At 44.6% G+C, this 14,861-nt stretch overlaps 1 protein-coding gene across 2 annotated transcripts; it reads right to left on the bottom strand.

The window, feature by feature from the left end:
- Positions 1-799: 799 nt before the first annotated feature.
- LOC136951517 (segment polarity protein dishevelled homolog DVL-3) lies at positions 800-14,770 on the bottom strand. Of its 2 annotated transcripts, XM_067245967.1 has the most exons (15): positions 14,326-14,770; positions 9,014-9,083; positions 7,470-7,591; positions 5,811-5,944; positions 5,518-5,653; positions 5,004-5,097; positions 4,742-4,811; positions 4,362-4,501; positions 4,181-4,257; positions 3,816-3,883; positions 3,441-3,590; positions 3,086-3,217; positions 2,792-2,959; positions 2,439-2,648; positions 800-2,375 (listed from the first exon to the last, which is right to left on the bottom strand). In XM_067245967.1, exons 1-15 carry the CDS (start codon positions 14,484-14,486, stop codon positions 1,975-1,977), a joined length of 2,133 nt encoding a protein of 710 aa, XP_067102068.1. In that variant the 5' UTR covers positions 14,487-14,770; the 3' UTR covers positions 800-1,974. The 2 variants fall into 2 exon arrangements, with proteins under 2 accessions (XP_067102068.1, XP_067102067.1); XM_067245966.1 differs by having other exon boundaries at positions 800-2,648.
- Between the last annotated feature and the right edge of the window lie 91 nt (positions 14,771-14,861).

Raw genomic sequence — 14,861 nt, 5'->3', positions numbered from 1 at the left:
GCTAGAACATTGCAGCTAATACTTCCAATGTCACGAATACAGTCTTTGACCCAGCATTTACCTATGGAAGCATCGTGTTTTAACAAAAGGCATGAGCATCGTTGATTGCATTGCATAAGGTTGTATCGGAGACAAGATATTCAGGAGATTACTCCTGAATATCCTTAGTTGATTCTCATTTACATGTATAATTTCTATGTAAATATAGTTTATTTCTATATAAAAATACAATCATTGACAGTTTTTAGAAACCCCCGGAATGTCGGAGTCCTTTTCGCTGACTTTGCAGGAGTCTACAGAAAAAGAAAGTCCACAACAACTTAACTTGCAGAGCAGTTAAGTTTGAAATAACATGGGTTTGACGACTAGACCCCCATTCCCAGTTCTGTGATATTATTGATTTACTACACCTTTATATTTTTGTCCTACTTTAAACCTGGTGATTTGCAACTGTTGTGTTTCCGGTTTTTGACTCCAGTCTGAATCCACAAACTCAAACTTCATAGTTCACAAACTGCACGTTTCCTGTTTCCTCTGTGGTTATCGGGATCCTGTCAGGACTATATTGGCTTCTCTGGAAAATGAGAGAGCCATTACCAGAAATGGAGAGGAGATCTTTCGTTCATTGACATAATGCTTTCCAACAAGCAGCAGAACTTAAAACTTGACTTTTAAGATATTTAATGAATAGAACACACAAAACATGGTCATGTTTAGGCAATAAAACTATGTTTATAAATAAAAACAATTTGTTTCTCATAAAACTGTTTATCAAGGATTAAACATAACTGTTAATCACTATACATAATACATCTCTAATCAAAGATTTGAGATAAATGTGTTCTGGCAACGAAAGAGAAGATTTGAGACATAAGGCTGTAATTTTAGCAGAATGATGATGTTAATTATGAAATAAAGAGAATGTTGGACTAATACAATGCAATGTACACAGAGATAGGAAAAATAAGATGGAAAGAGACAAGGTCAACATTGCTCACACCCACCCTTTCCCAAAACCGATAATTCCCTAAAGTGAGTCTCTGTCCTCTAATACCCATGGTCAAGCTTATGACATATAACGAGTGTATCCTTAATCTTCCAGTTAAGCGATCGGTCAGATCATTATCAAAGATCATGACCACAAAGACTTTTGATGTGGCAGCAGTTATCCTGCTAAAGAGTGAACTACAAAGTGTGTCCTGTCAAAGGGCCACTGAATGCGAGAAGTACCATTAAAACATAAGGCCTGTACATCAAAGCTTGAACGAGGAGGATGACGTCTTGATGACACCATCAGCTCTGAAAATTAGTACTTCAAAAGGAAATCATGTTTCCTGTCTGGATGTACAGTAGGTTAGTTATATGCTTTTCTTTTTGGCTTCTCTCCCCATATTCCTTCAAAATAAACTGTATATTTAACAAGACAATCAGTAAATGTAAGACTTAGTGCTGTTCATATATATTTTCTTTATGCATTTAACAGTTTTGTTTTCAGCTTAATACTACTATGTAGAGCAGAGAGCAATCCCAGAGAAAACAGACTCCTAACCACAGACTTCCTCAAAGTCTTTTTTAGAATTTCCTGTCTATTATTGAAGTGTCTTTGATAAATAAGGGTGGGGGGTGGGGGAATGTAATGGTAAAAAAAGACATACGTTTCAGTTAAGTGAGACACACAGGTCACTTCAAGGAGAAGAGGAAAAGAAACAGTACACACACACACTCAAACACATATAAAATGTTGCAAAGAACAAACGTTTTGTAGGGAACATAAAGAGAGAGAGCGCTGTACCCATTCCAATTTTCTTCACTGAAGAAAGTATGAGACACAGAACAGCTACAGGGGTACGGGGAGATGGACATCAATGTTCTTTACACAGCCACGCCCCACTTGCTCTCCATTTACCTTTTCCATCCTCATCAACCTCTCCAGCAAAGGAACCCTTCTCTTGATCAACTGACTCCCATCGCACATTACATAACATCAACAAAGAATTCGCTGGGGTTGCCCATGGCAATGCGGAAGGACTGGCGAGAAGCGGTGAGTTCAGGGGGCACAGAAGCCATGTCACGGCCCGGCGAGGATCCTGGGGGAACTGTAGGAAGCTGTTGTGGCTCTGGCTCTGGGGGCAGGCCAGGCTCTCCACACACCGGGCTGTTGGAATGGGTACTTTGGACACTATGGGAGCTGCAGTGGCTGTGGATGCTGCGCACACTGTGCTCACTAGGGGGCGCCTCAGAGTGTTCATTAGTGGCTTTCTCCCGCCTCTGCTCTTGGTCGCTGCCACTGCCGGCCGACTTGGACTCTGCCCCGCCGGCGCCCCCTGCAGCCTCCTTCTTGCTGCCGCTACGGTTTGACCCACTGCTACGACTCCCTGCAAGAGCAAGAGAGATAAATACATTTCCATTCACCATGTGTGTGTGTCGAAGCGTCTCACCTTCGCTGTGCTGGCTACCCCCGCTGCCCCCCTCTCCAATATGCGGTGGCTCGTGCAGAGGGTGGGGGTTGTAGGGGTGTGGAATGGGATACTGGTAGGGGAAGGCCAAGGGCCAGGGTGCAGCTCCCGGGTGAGGCAGGGGGGCCAGTGTGTCCTGGTCAGAGGCCCCACTGGAACCATCTTGGTCTTGCAGGGACAGACCAGCCATGTCTGAGAGGGGATGGGTGTAGCAGAGGGAGTGGGGGAGACAGGCGAAAGAGCCCAAAATAATTTAAATTAAGATTTTGTAATTGCAGGACAAAAAGACCAGGGGAAAGACAGACAGACATGCCAATTACTGAAGTAAAACTCACTGCCACAGAGGTCCCCAAAGATGTAGTAACACTGCTCAGAGAAGGTGATTTTGTTGACCGTATGGCGGATGTATCCAGCCTTCAGAAGGTTGCTGGAGTATTTGCGGGCCTCGCGGCGATCGGTGAAGCCCTCCACGTGATGGTAAAGCCAGTCCACAACATCTGAACCTGAGACAGACAGGGTCAGATATTTGACAAGGTGAGAGATGCACATTAAGGCCATTGGGTTTAGACAACACTAGAAGAACCAAGAGGGGAGAAAGTGAGAGAGGACAAAAGAATGATTGTAGCTACCTATGAAGGCGTTAGGGATGGTAATCTTCAGCCACATCCTGTCTCGCACCTCCAGCCCAGACTCTGGAGATGCCATCGCCTTGGCAATGGCGGCCATATCGCTGTGAATGGACAGATGCAAGTCATCGTACCCTGGAAGAAAAACAGAAAGAAAGAAGTGAGAAAGCGAGAAAGAAAGAAAAGGGAGAAAGAAAAGAAAGAACCAAATCAAAGATAGAGAATGAAAGAAAACCAAAGTGTCTGATGACAAGGTCAAGTCATGAAACAAACACAAAGGGAGCCATTCGCCACAGCAGGAAGAAGAGGATGAGGACAGCCATTGGCAGCTTAGAGGAGGAGGGGGAGGAGGACTTACTCTCAGTCTCAGGGATGGAGCTTGTGATGGAGGAGCTGGTGGAGGTGATGGTGCTCATAGAAGGGCTCATACCGTACACCGGGTACGCCCCCGTCATTGCCGCAGTGTGGGACACCCAAGCAGCAGGGTCTATGGGACGGATCGGCTCACCTACAAAAAAGGAGGGGTGTACGTGTTGGGGGTTTCTACATGAAACATGACTCCATATGACCACCCCACCCCACCCTTACCATGGTGGTGGGAGTGGCACCAAATACAAGAATGTTAAATTTCCCTTTTAGTGAAACACAATCCTCTCAAACTTTCATTAGATTGATCTATGTATCTGTTGAATAAGGTGTGACTAAATAAATTGGGCTGTGAATGAGTACTCACTCCTGGGCAGCGTGAAGCATCCTCGAGGGTTTGGATCCCAGCATTTAGCCACAGTCAGAGTGATGGGCCTGTCAGCACACAGAGGAAACTCTGTTCACGAGCATTGCTCTCTCTCTCTCTCTGTCTCTGTCTCTCTCTCTCTCTCTCTCTCTCTCTCTCTTTCTCTCTCAGTCTCTCTCTCTCTCTCTCTCTCTCTCTCTCTCTCTCTCTCTCTCTCTCTCTTTCTCTCTCAGTCTCTCTCTCTCTCTCTCTCTCAAAAGGATATACCTCCACCCCCCCCCACACACGCATGCACACAGACTCATACACTCACAGACACACAAAAAACACACAAACATATATTCCATATTCCTTTAGAGCCTTACCCTGGCTTGTGCACAATCTCCCTCAGCACCCTCACTGCATCATCATTGCTCATGTTCTCAAAGTTGATGTCGTTTACCTGGGGAGGTGTGAACAGGCAATAAGGCCGCAAATACAAAAATAATAAATGAACAAAACATGCCATGTCCAACAGAAAGCTCTGGGTCAAACACACCCACACACCTGAAGCAGCATATCACCAGGCTCGATGCGTCCGTCCGCCGCCACGGCCCCGCCCTTCATGATGGAGCCGATGTAGATGCCCCCGTCGCCCCGCTCGTTGCTCTGGCCCACAATGCTGATGCCCAGGAAGTTGTACTTCTCTGTACAAGCCGAGGAGTGAAGAGGTTGGGGGGGGGGGGGGGGGTTAGAAAGAGGATTTAAGAAAATAGATTGCACTGCCTACTCAACAGCATAGGAAACAGGAGACAGTGGATTTCCTTAACGAGATTCAACAGTCCTTTTGCGCTATCCACCTCAATGTGTGATTTGAGTTTTGATAAAAACCAAAAATAGACTGCAGGACCACCCCCATGCTCCCACACAGATATAGACATACTCACCCATGTTTAAAGTGACAGTGATGATGTTCAAAGACATGGTGGAGTCTGTGATGCTGCTGAACGAGGACGACTGGAGACAGCAAGAGGGACAGAGAAAGAGAGGAAGGCAGCAGGGGAATGAAGGAGGATAGAGAGAGAGAGCGAGCGAGAGAAAGAGAAAGAGAGAGAGAGAACTTGAAGATGATAGAGGTACAGATATAGGCCACAAAACACAGGAAGCAGATCTGGAATCGGGGCACACATGTGTGTCTGTCTCATTTACCCTCTCCATCCGCGGTGCTTTGGGTTTCCGTCGGCGACGGCGATGCCGTCTCATGAGTCTGGACGATGAGCTCTGCTCTGTGGAACCGCTGAACCTGAGAGGGGGATGACATCAGAGCTATGACACAACTCATATTGTATCATTTAAGGTGTGATGGTGTGAAGCCTTTGATGGCATACAATGTACACTCATCCACCATTGGTTCAATCTTCACATGTGATGATCTGCTTGAGCCAATAGTAAGAAAGGGCATTGAGCTCAGAAAGAAAATAGGCTGTCCTTTATCCAGAGTTTCTAGAGCATGTGATTGGAGGAAGCTTTAGATATCCTGACCATGTCGTTTTTGTACATTAAGTGCCTTTAAGACATGTTTTGGTGTAAATGGACACCTTTTTGTTCATTAGGACAAGAAAAATGTTTGTATGTGTGTATTACTATGTGAGTGTGTGCTTGTGTATGAATTTGTCTCCCCGATGAAAAATCTGGGCTAATAAACAGAATCTGATTGGCTCACCGGCTTGCCGAGTCATCGTCCTCAGAGTCAAAGAAACTGGTGGTATCCAGCTCGCTGCTCATGAGGGTGGACGAGCTGTCATACCCTGTTAACTCTGGCCTTCGCTCGGGCCGGGAGTGACCATTTAACCTCCCACCTGTAGGGGCCACCAGAGAAAATCATGACAGAGGACCTGTACAGTCAACACACCGTACCAACAATTTAAATCCATTAAAAGAGTGTCTATGATGTATCGTATTTATGAAGAATGTGGGATTCAAGCACATGACATGCAAATGAGCAGAAGGCGTTACCATGGTCGAGAGGGTCTTTCCTTCGAGGTCTATCCCTCTCTCTCTCCCGCTCCTTCTCTCGCTCTCGTTGCTTAGAGACAGACTCTGTCTCAGTCTCGTTGTCCAGGTTATCCTGACTGCCAGCAGCATTTGCACTGATGTTGAAAGAGAGAGGGGATGAAGAAGAGCAACATGAAAGAGAGAGATTTTTGGAAATATCACTGTCACTTCCTTATTCCCGTTCTACACACACACACAGCAGCTACAGCCAGATAGGCTTTTTGGAGACCCCTGCCATTTAAGTGTCAAGTGATGTTATCTGAATGTCAGTGTGTTTTAATGTCACCCAAAACCGAGTGTGCTGGGAGCTAGGTACAGAGAGATCGTTGCTGTGTATGTGTGTGTCTATGTGAGTGTGTGTGTGTGTGTGTGTGCATGCATGTGTGAGTATGTATGCGGATAAGCCATCCCTCGTGCGTGTTGGTGTGCATGTTAGCTCTGCAGTGGGCCAAACTGTGATCTCCAGTCTAACAGCAGGGGGGGGTGTAAGACTACCTCTAATGACATAATGGTCTGCTATAACGGCCTGTGGATACTTGAAGTTTCCATTGGTTTGATAATTAACCTGAGTTCACTGGGGGGCAGAAAGAGAGACAGAAAGCAGGAAACATACTCTCACACGCAGGAAAGGCCATGGGCACAAACAACCTTTAGCCGGGTGCTGAGTTAGAGATAAGAGACGTCAGTCTATATTTTTTTACCAAACTCAACCATTCAAATTCATAGAGAAACATGTTATTTAAGTCAGCAATAGCCTTCTGGTTTGAAAAATGTATTTAAAGACACAGATAAATAATTGATCTCACACATTTACAGACACACACGCACACACACACATAGACACACTCACTCTATGGCAGTCTCTCCATCCCCTGATTACACCCAATACCCTTGTCTGAGCAAAGGCAAGGCCACTTCCTTCCATACAGTAGGCCTGGCACTTAAGACAATCAATATTAGCATTAAGAAACATTGACCAGTATTGATCATCAGTGGGTCTCAATCGATTATTTCAGTAAGCTGATTTGATTTACCATTTACAGGCAGCAGGGATTGGCGACTAGCTGTAGTAAAATGTTAAGGTAAAGAAGCAAAGGAGAGAAGGGGGAATGTGTGAGACAGAGAGAGAAAGAAGAGGAGAGATACACACAGAGATCTGTAAAAGAGAGAGAGAGAGATCTGGGGAGAGAGAGAGAGATCTGAGGAGAGAGGGAGATGGAAAGCAAGTAAGAGAGAGAGAGCAAGAAGAAATAGAGAGTGAGTGAGGGGAGAGTCAAGAGGGAAGCAGAGCCTTTCATCTCACACCAGTATTGACTTCAAGCCCTTGCCCTGGTGAGGCTCAAGACAGGTATTTGATTACTGCACAGGACTGATGATGGAGCTCTATGTTGCTCACCAGGTTAATAAGTCTGTACTATTCCTTCAGGTGGACCACTCAGACTCCAACTACTGTGGGTGGGTGCACAGACACTAGATGCAAAAGTTTTAGATACGAATGGTTTACATAACGTAGGTGAACTTAGAAACCGTTAATTGATAAATGTGGTTATATGTAGTGCTTCTGAAACATACAAGCACAGATGCATGCACACACACATACAATGTCTTGAGTGTACTAACTGGAAAGAGGGGGGTCTTGAATCCCCGATACCGCCAGTCCTCTCCAGGGGGGGCGGTAGGTCCGGCTGGCTGTCTGCACACACGGAGCCCCCGTCTGAGTGACAGCCGTCTGCAGACACCAGCTGGAGGGAGAGAGAGAAGGGGGGGGGGGGGGGGGAGACTAAGATGTAATAAGTCTCAAAGCCAATAATGATGATCAAAAGATATGACTATCAATGTGCTCATTGATACAGTGGACAGATCCACAGACAATCCTTCATTCACTTCCACCCTTGTAGTGACACACTTCCTCCCCGCATCCCTGTTGTTCCTCTGGAATGTCCACCACCCCTGCCCTCTGATTCAATATTCTCGTTAGAACCAGGATATTTCAGGAGTGTTGCTGAGCATCCTGTGATTCCAGTTAGCTGATCTAATCAAAGGCTAAGTGAGGACCACTGTTCTGCCTCTTCTTCTCCAGCCCACAAAGGATCGGCAGGAACCCTGCGTGCCTGCAGGACCCTCCAGGAAGCGCTGGAGGGTCCTGCCACACGCCGTCCCTCCACACACTGTTCCATCACAGGCAGAGCTCTCCAAACCGCAGCAGAGAGAGCTGCAGTTACCCCAGCCCTGCGACCTGCATTACTGGAGAGGCCAGAGAGCAGAATGGAGGGAAACGTTCCGTGACCAGGCAGATTTCCACCTAACCAAGGCCTTTTCACCCACTGGACAGGTTGGAAAATGATGGTCAAGAGTCTAGACAAGCATGACAAACAGAAGAGAGAAGGAAAGAACTCTGCTCTGAAAACAGGGGATTAGGAGGGTGTTTCCACAAGAGTGCCTGCTGTGCCTGTTTGAGAATGGGATTTGCATGCCTGAGAGTGTGTGTTAGTTAGTGTTAGTTGGCGAGATGATTATGTGGACGTGAGACAGAGAGGGGAGAAATGGAGAGAATCTAATAGAGGAAAAGAGAGATGGGCATGGTGGAGAGAGACTACACTGAATAGAGGAAAAGAGAGATGGGCATGGTAGAGAGAGACTACACTGAATAGAGGAAAAGAGAGATGGGCATGGTGGAGAGGGACTACACTGAATAGAGGAAGAGTTGTCTGTGGCGTGGACATGTGCTGTGGCAGAGGTGAAAGTAAAACACAAACAAATTAGGTCAGATTATATAAGACAGCTGTGATCGCAGCCCCACACGTGATACACACACACACACACACTCATTCCAGGTCACTATGTAGTTAGTTAGTTAAAGGTACTATTACTCAATAGTCTTCTAGTCAATAGTCTTCAGAGCGAATACAAGCAATATTTATCAGTCCGGTAATAAGCTCTGTGACACACTTGCAAAAAGAATGCTTGCAGGATTCTGCACTCACTGTTATCACTGCTGAACACACAGGGGGGCAATAAGAAAGAGGGAGAGGCAGAGAGAGAGAAAAATAGAGACAAAGACTGAGAAAAGAAAGAGGGGCAGAGAAGAGAGACAGAGAGAGACAAGGTAGAAAATAAACATACATATATGGTCAGACTTAAGACAAGATGGGAAACTTGCTCACCCAAGATACCACTCTGCCATTGAAACAGGGGAGTTTGGAGTTGTCATCAGAGATCTCCTCTTTCACAACCCTGTAAGGAAAAAATTATTAAAGTAAATATCCACTGAACTACATCCACCCATCCTTGAGTAACACCCATCCTGCTCATTAGGGAAAAAGCAATGTTTTGTTTCTTAAAACATAGTTCAAATTATAATTGTGTTAGAATACCCCTCACCCATAAAATCCAATTGAGGTGTAATGTCAAAGGGATAAAATGACACTAAACTTATGACTTACGATGTTTAAACATTTATGGGAAAAAAGACACAAGTCTCGCTCTGTTTCCCACAAATACAGCCATAATCAAAATCAGGATTCAGAACCAATGTCTTTTCTCACTACCCAGCTGCTCTCTAAAAAAAGTGCCGACCCTATATGACCCTAGTTACCATAGAAACCATACGGCAGGGAGACTTGTGAGAGGCCATGCATTGTGAGAGATGAGGGAGACTCAGCAATGTTAAATTTAAAGCCAGATAAAATAAGACGGGGATCCATAAATGATCTGAATGATTTTGCAACAAACAACCACACAATATGCTTTCCTTTGTATCTTCTGCATCCATGCACATACACACACACTTAGGTTAACACACCGGAAAATAAAATATTCAAGCGATATTTCTCTTAATAGAAAGAAGCAGTGTCTAGTCAGAGAAGATAGGGAGAACACTGAAGGGGTGAGCAGCCTCTTCTCATACGCAGGTAAATGTTTGTGAGTGTATGTAATGCCAAATAGTGGAAACTCTCAAGCCATACCTGGCTATGGTGGTTGAGGAATACAGCTGAATTTATTGAACACTGGGTTTGAATAATAATAACACTCGACAGCTCACAGTCTCTCTCTCTGTTTCTCTCTGTGTATCTCTTCCTCTTTGTTTCTGTAATCTAACCCATCACAGCCATACGTCCTATAAAATAAGAATATGCAGTCTCACCTCTGCAATTTTGTGGAGTTACAAACCATTACACAGAGTTGTAACCAACTAAAAAGTGTCTCAGTGGGGCTTCAATATGCACATGGCTGAACACATGCTTTGTTCAAGTCATGTGACCCCCGACTAGATGAAATGCTTAAGAACTGGTTATGTCTGCATCATTCCCCATTCTCCTCTGCCTGGTCGGTAACACAGCACCCCTGCATTGTTATTTCTCTCTTTCCCTCCCTTCTAGTTCCAGGACAAGAGCTGTGTACATGCTCCTGAATTTACTTAAAAATACATTGAGATTGAGTGACAGCAAAAGAGAAAGAGAGGAGAGAAAGAGAGGAGAGAGAGGGGGGGAGAGCGAATGTGTATCTTGGTGTCAAACAGTGTGATTATGTTAAAAGTGACAGCATGCTAATTTACATTTAGTCATTTAGCTAATGAAAGCAACAAGCAACAGCTTTAATGCCTACCAACTGATGTGACCTTTGAACTTGGATCCAATTGGGAGGTTTAGGGGGCTTTAAAGAGGTCAGCACAGTCAATTTCTCATAGTTTCACTGCAGAGCACTAATCCGGCCTCAGTCCGGGCAATAACACAACAGATTACATTACATAATCTATATGGCATGCAAGGACCTTTCAATTTCCCTCCCACATTGCACACTCGCAATTGACAACACACCAATCACAACATGTCACTCAAACTCAAATGTATTTAATCCCACTGCTCAGCCCTTGTTACTCAATCCAATAGTTCCTTGTAACTTGTTGTCCTTTTCTTCCCCTCTCTCTGTTTCCTCCATCCTTTCGTTTCCCAGCCCCTGTGCCCCAGATGGGGGTGGGACTGGGGGGAGCACAGCCATGTGGCCATGCTGACAGGGCCTTTGGGGAGCTGGGTTTGTAGCCCCAGCAGGTGCAGACAGTCCCATTGATCTGAGAGCTGAGCAGACCACTAATAAAGAGAGCCTGCATCTATGTAGCTTCCACTGATTAGATTTACCTCTGAGAAATAAGATGAATGTAGCTCTGGACTGGTTAGTGTGTGCATATTTGTGTGTGTGTGTCTGGAGGAGGAGGGAGGGAGTGAATGGTAGATAAATGGAAGAGAAGAAGGGGTGAGATGGAAAGTGAGTGCATGAGGGAAAGAGGTGAGGACACCAGGAAAGGGGAGGGGAGTCTAATCTCGGATGTTCAGAGGCAGCGTCCTTTATTTTTCGCAGGCATAAGAAACACAAACAGTACAATCCCTGAGCGTCAGAGACGGATTAAATATCAAAACAGACCAAATGTGCACAAACACACACACACAGCTAAAAATTCTCCAGAGTAACTTCTCATGCATCTAATATGCATATTGCCTCAAGTACAGGCACAAAAGACAAGACAAGAAAATAAAACAGGAAGAGGGAAAGTAGGTCAGCTTAAAAGAGGGGGAGCAAAAAGAGCTTTCTGCCACCTCTTCAGCTAGTGCCAGACTGACCACTCCACAGTATTGAGTCAACACACCCAAACACACACACACATAAAACGGGCACATAATCACTAAGCCCAAGCATCTACACTGCAGAGTTTCCTGCAAAAACACTATTTCTGTCCAGTTCTGGTCCCATTACTCTCACAGCTAAAATAAACAGATGTGCTTTGCAGGGAGTCTTGGGGGGTGGGCTTGACATTTTGTCTGTGTGTGAGTGTGTGCATGAATGTGTGTGAGAGAGAAGTGGGTGTGGGTTGTGCTGTCCAAACTGTGCATTGTTAAGCAGGCTGGGCCAGACATGAATATCAAAGACCTCTTCTCACCAGTCAAAAAATACTGGACGGCCAGAGGGAGAGCCTTATTCTGATACATGTGCATGACCAACTGGTATGCATGACATCTCCTATAAAGGCATGAACTCCTTTACTGATCTGTAATTTGCTTTGGAGAAATGGCAAGCAAGAACGTGATGGAGAGAGAGAAAGAAAGACAGAAAGAGGCACTGAGAGAGAGAGAAAGAGAGAAGCGGGTGAGACAGAGTGAAGTTGGGAGAAGCAAGAGAGAGAAAGAGAGAGAGAGGGAGCGACAGAAAGGATGTAAAAAATCCTGAATTCTTTCCAGCCAACATGGTGTGAGTGATCGTTCAAACAGTCGTGGTCCTCTGGGCTCTAAAAAACAAGAACTAAATGTTGGAACTGCAGTCCCTGCTGATGTTCAGTGGGAGAGTAATGGAATAAAACACATATGCTTTCAAAAACATGGAATGTACCACCAAAATGACAGATAGGATATGGAATTCATAAGTCAGTACCTACAAAACAATCTGATGTTCCAGTATTGCCGAACATGTTTCAACTATTTCTAATAAGTTGTAGAATAGATCATATTTTAAGAACTGACCAAAATGTTCCTACTCTACCACACAATAAGTGTGATTGAAACACCAGATACAAATGGGTTCCCAAGACAAATAGCATCCTTCCAAGGTTTCCCTCCACATCCTTCCACAGCGGGTCCCACATTCCCCTCCTCAGGCCTGTGGCTGCACAGATGAGTCTGCAGACTAGACCAGTAGCCCCTGTCCAAAAACACTTCCCTCATCCCCTCCCTGGCCCAGTCTGTCTGCCTGGCTGCCTCCTAACTCTTTCTGGTCCAGAAATTGAGAGTCCCGGTCCTCCAGCTCGGTTTAGCTCTGCAATAAGTGTTTTGACAATCACCAGGGCAACCAGACAGATGTTATAGAGTGCTAATAATAAATCATGTTTGCCATGTGTATGCACATTCTCTCCATTGTCTTGTGTGATAAAATGCATGAATTGTTCATATGTATTCATGTTTGTGAGACAGATATAATCATGATTGAATAAGGAAGGGCTTGGGTCATAGGTGGCTTTAAAGGGTAAAGGTTTAGAGCCGGTGTAATGTGATCGTAAATCATTTCTCTCACCTTATCGAGTTTGAGACGTTTGCACAGAGATAACAGAGGTTGGTGGAGCAACATCAGCGTGCATGGACAAAATTCATTATTTGAAAAAGTCGTGGTTTTCTTTCCATCAAAACAGCCCGTGTCTATTTCTAAGCCATGTGCTATCACGTGCGCACCTGTTCTCCTGACAAAGAAGATAAGGGTGAGCTCTTATCCTGACCTTAAGGAGACGTTTTGCCTTTATTGTCTTTAGGCCGAGTATATTGTCTTAAAGAAAAATGATTTCCTCTTTGACAGCATGCTGTGAATATTCACATCGGCATAGGCTACTGAGGTTAGCTAGCATTTCTTTATTTGGAGGTTGCCATTACCACCCCTGCCGCTCAACGACAGCATCCATTGAGCTCTTGGAACGAAAGATGCCCTCATGTCACGAAATATCCGATGCTAATCTTTAAGGGAAAGCCAAGACAGACATTACAGCTGTAGGCCTACCCATATTAGGCTACTTATTGGAGTGAGAATTATTATAGTTATTATATACTTATTATAGTGAGAATGTAGGTTATACGGTGGCGTAGCCTATATAAATAGAACAAAAACGGTTGTGATACACGATGCACTGGAGAAAGACAATGCTGATGTCAGTTGTATTCTGAGTCTTATTCAAGGCGAACGAGGGGCTGCAATGGGACTGAGACAGTAGGAAATCGCAGAGACGTGACATGTAACTCAATAAATTACATAGTATAGAAATGTACATGCCCAACTTATTGCAACTGATGCTCAGGCAACACTTTGAAAGATAATAGAAGTGTAATAGCCTAAGTGAAAGGTAGGCTAGTTCTACACCAAATGCAAGTTAAGTCAAGTTGATTCAATTAAGGAATTAGTTAAAAGTCACACAGCTTGGTTTGTGAAACAACAAGGAAACTGATCTTTTTTTAGCTTGTCGTGTAGTTATGCTACCGTGAGAAGTGTCAACAAATTTCACTTTCCGTATTCTCAAACCGAAGATAAAATGCAATTTCATGTTGTTCAGGACAAATTCAAGACATTTTGAGTGACCTGCATCATATTATGACAGTCTGGATCTCTGCATAATGAAATCAGACTTGAAACTACCCCTCCCATCAGTGCTTCCAATAGCCACTTAATATAAAATCTCCAAAATGGACGCTGTAATTTCAAAGTAACAACCTATAACATATTTCTTCTCTGAAAATTTAATAATCGCTTTCTAAGTAACGCAGTCATATTTATAAGGACTATGCCTGGAAAACAGACAACCCCCACGATGATTTCCTTTACATGTAGCACATAGGCTACCAAGTGAAGTGTGTAGAGTTAAGGATACATAATAGCCTATATTTAATACAAAACACACACATATCTACCTTAAGAAACAGGCTGTGCTTATATTCTATGCCTATGATCTTACCCGAAATCATCGTCCATAGATTTGAAGAAAAATTTATAGTTTGGCTTGTTGAGGACATGTTTGAAGTCCGCAAGAGTAACCCTGTCAGCAGCGATGGGCAACTTGACCAGGTAAGGAGTTTCCTGGTCGTCGAGGTGATAAATAATTTTGGTCTCCCCCATGGCGGGCCGCTGGGGAGGGTAAGGCCGAGCACATCCAGCCCTGGGTACTCTGTCTGCCTCCCTGGGGCTGGTTCACGCAGTCTCCTCTCGCCTGGACCCCGGCCGTTATCAAATCCTTGGTCTGTAGCACTTGAGGTGGACCCGTACGATGGTCTGTAGCGCAGTTATATTCTAATGAAAAAACAACTAAATAGAGGTCTTAACATTCCATTGCCCAAACATTTATTTCATTTTTCATTTGTATAGTCTGTCCGAAATACAAGGAATTTCGCTTTTTTTTTGGAATGGCCCAGTTTGTGCTCCCGTGTTAACGGACAGTGCTATCCCCTGTTCGTTGTAACAGCTGTCCGCCAATGTTGTGTAGCCTACAAAAAT

Source organism: Osmerus mordax, chromosome 11 (genome assembly GCF_038355195.1).
Source record: "Osmerus mordax isolate fOsmMor3 chromosome 11, fOsmMor3.pri, whole genome shotgun sequence".
NCBI classification, from domain to species: Eukaryota; Metazoa; Chordata; class Actinopteri; order Osmeriformes; family Osmeridae; genus Osmerus; species Osmerus mordax.
This window is presented reverse-complemented; position numbering and strand designations above follow the sequence as displayed.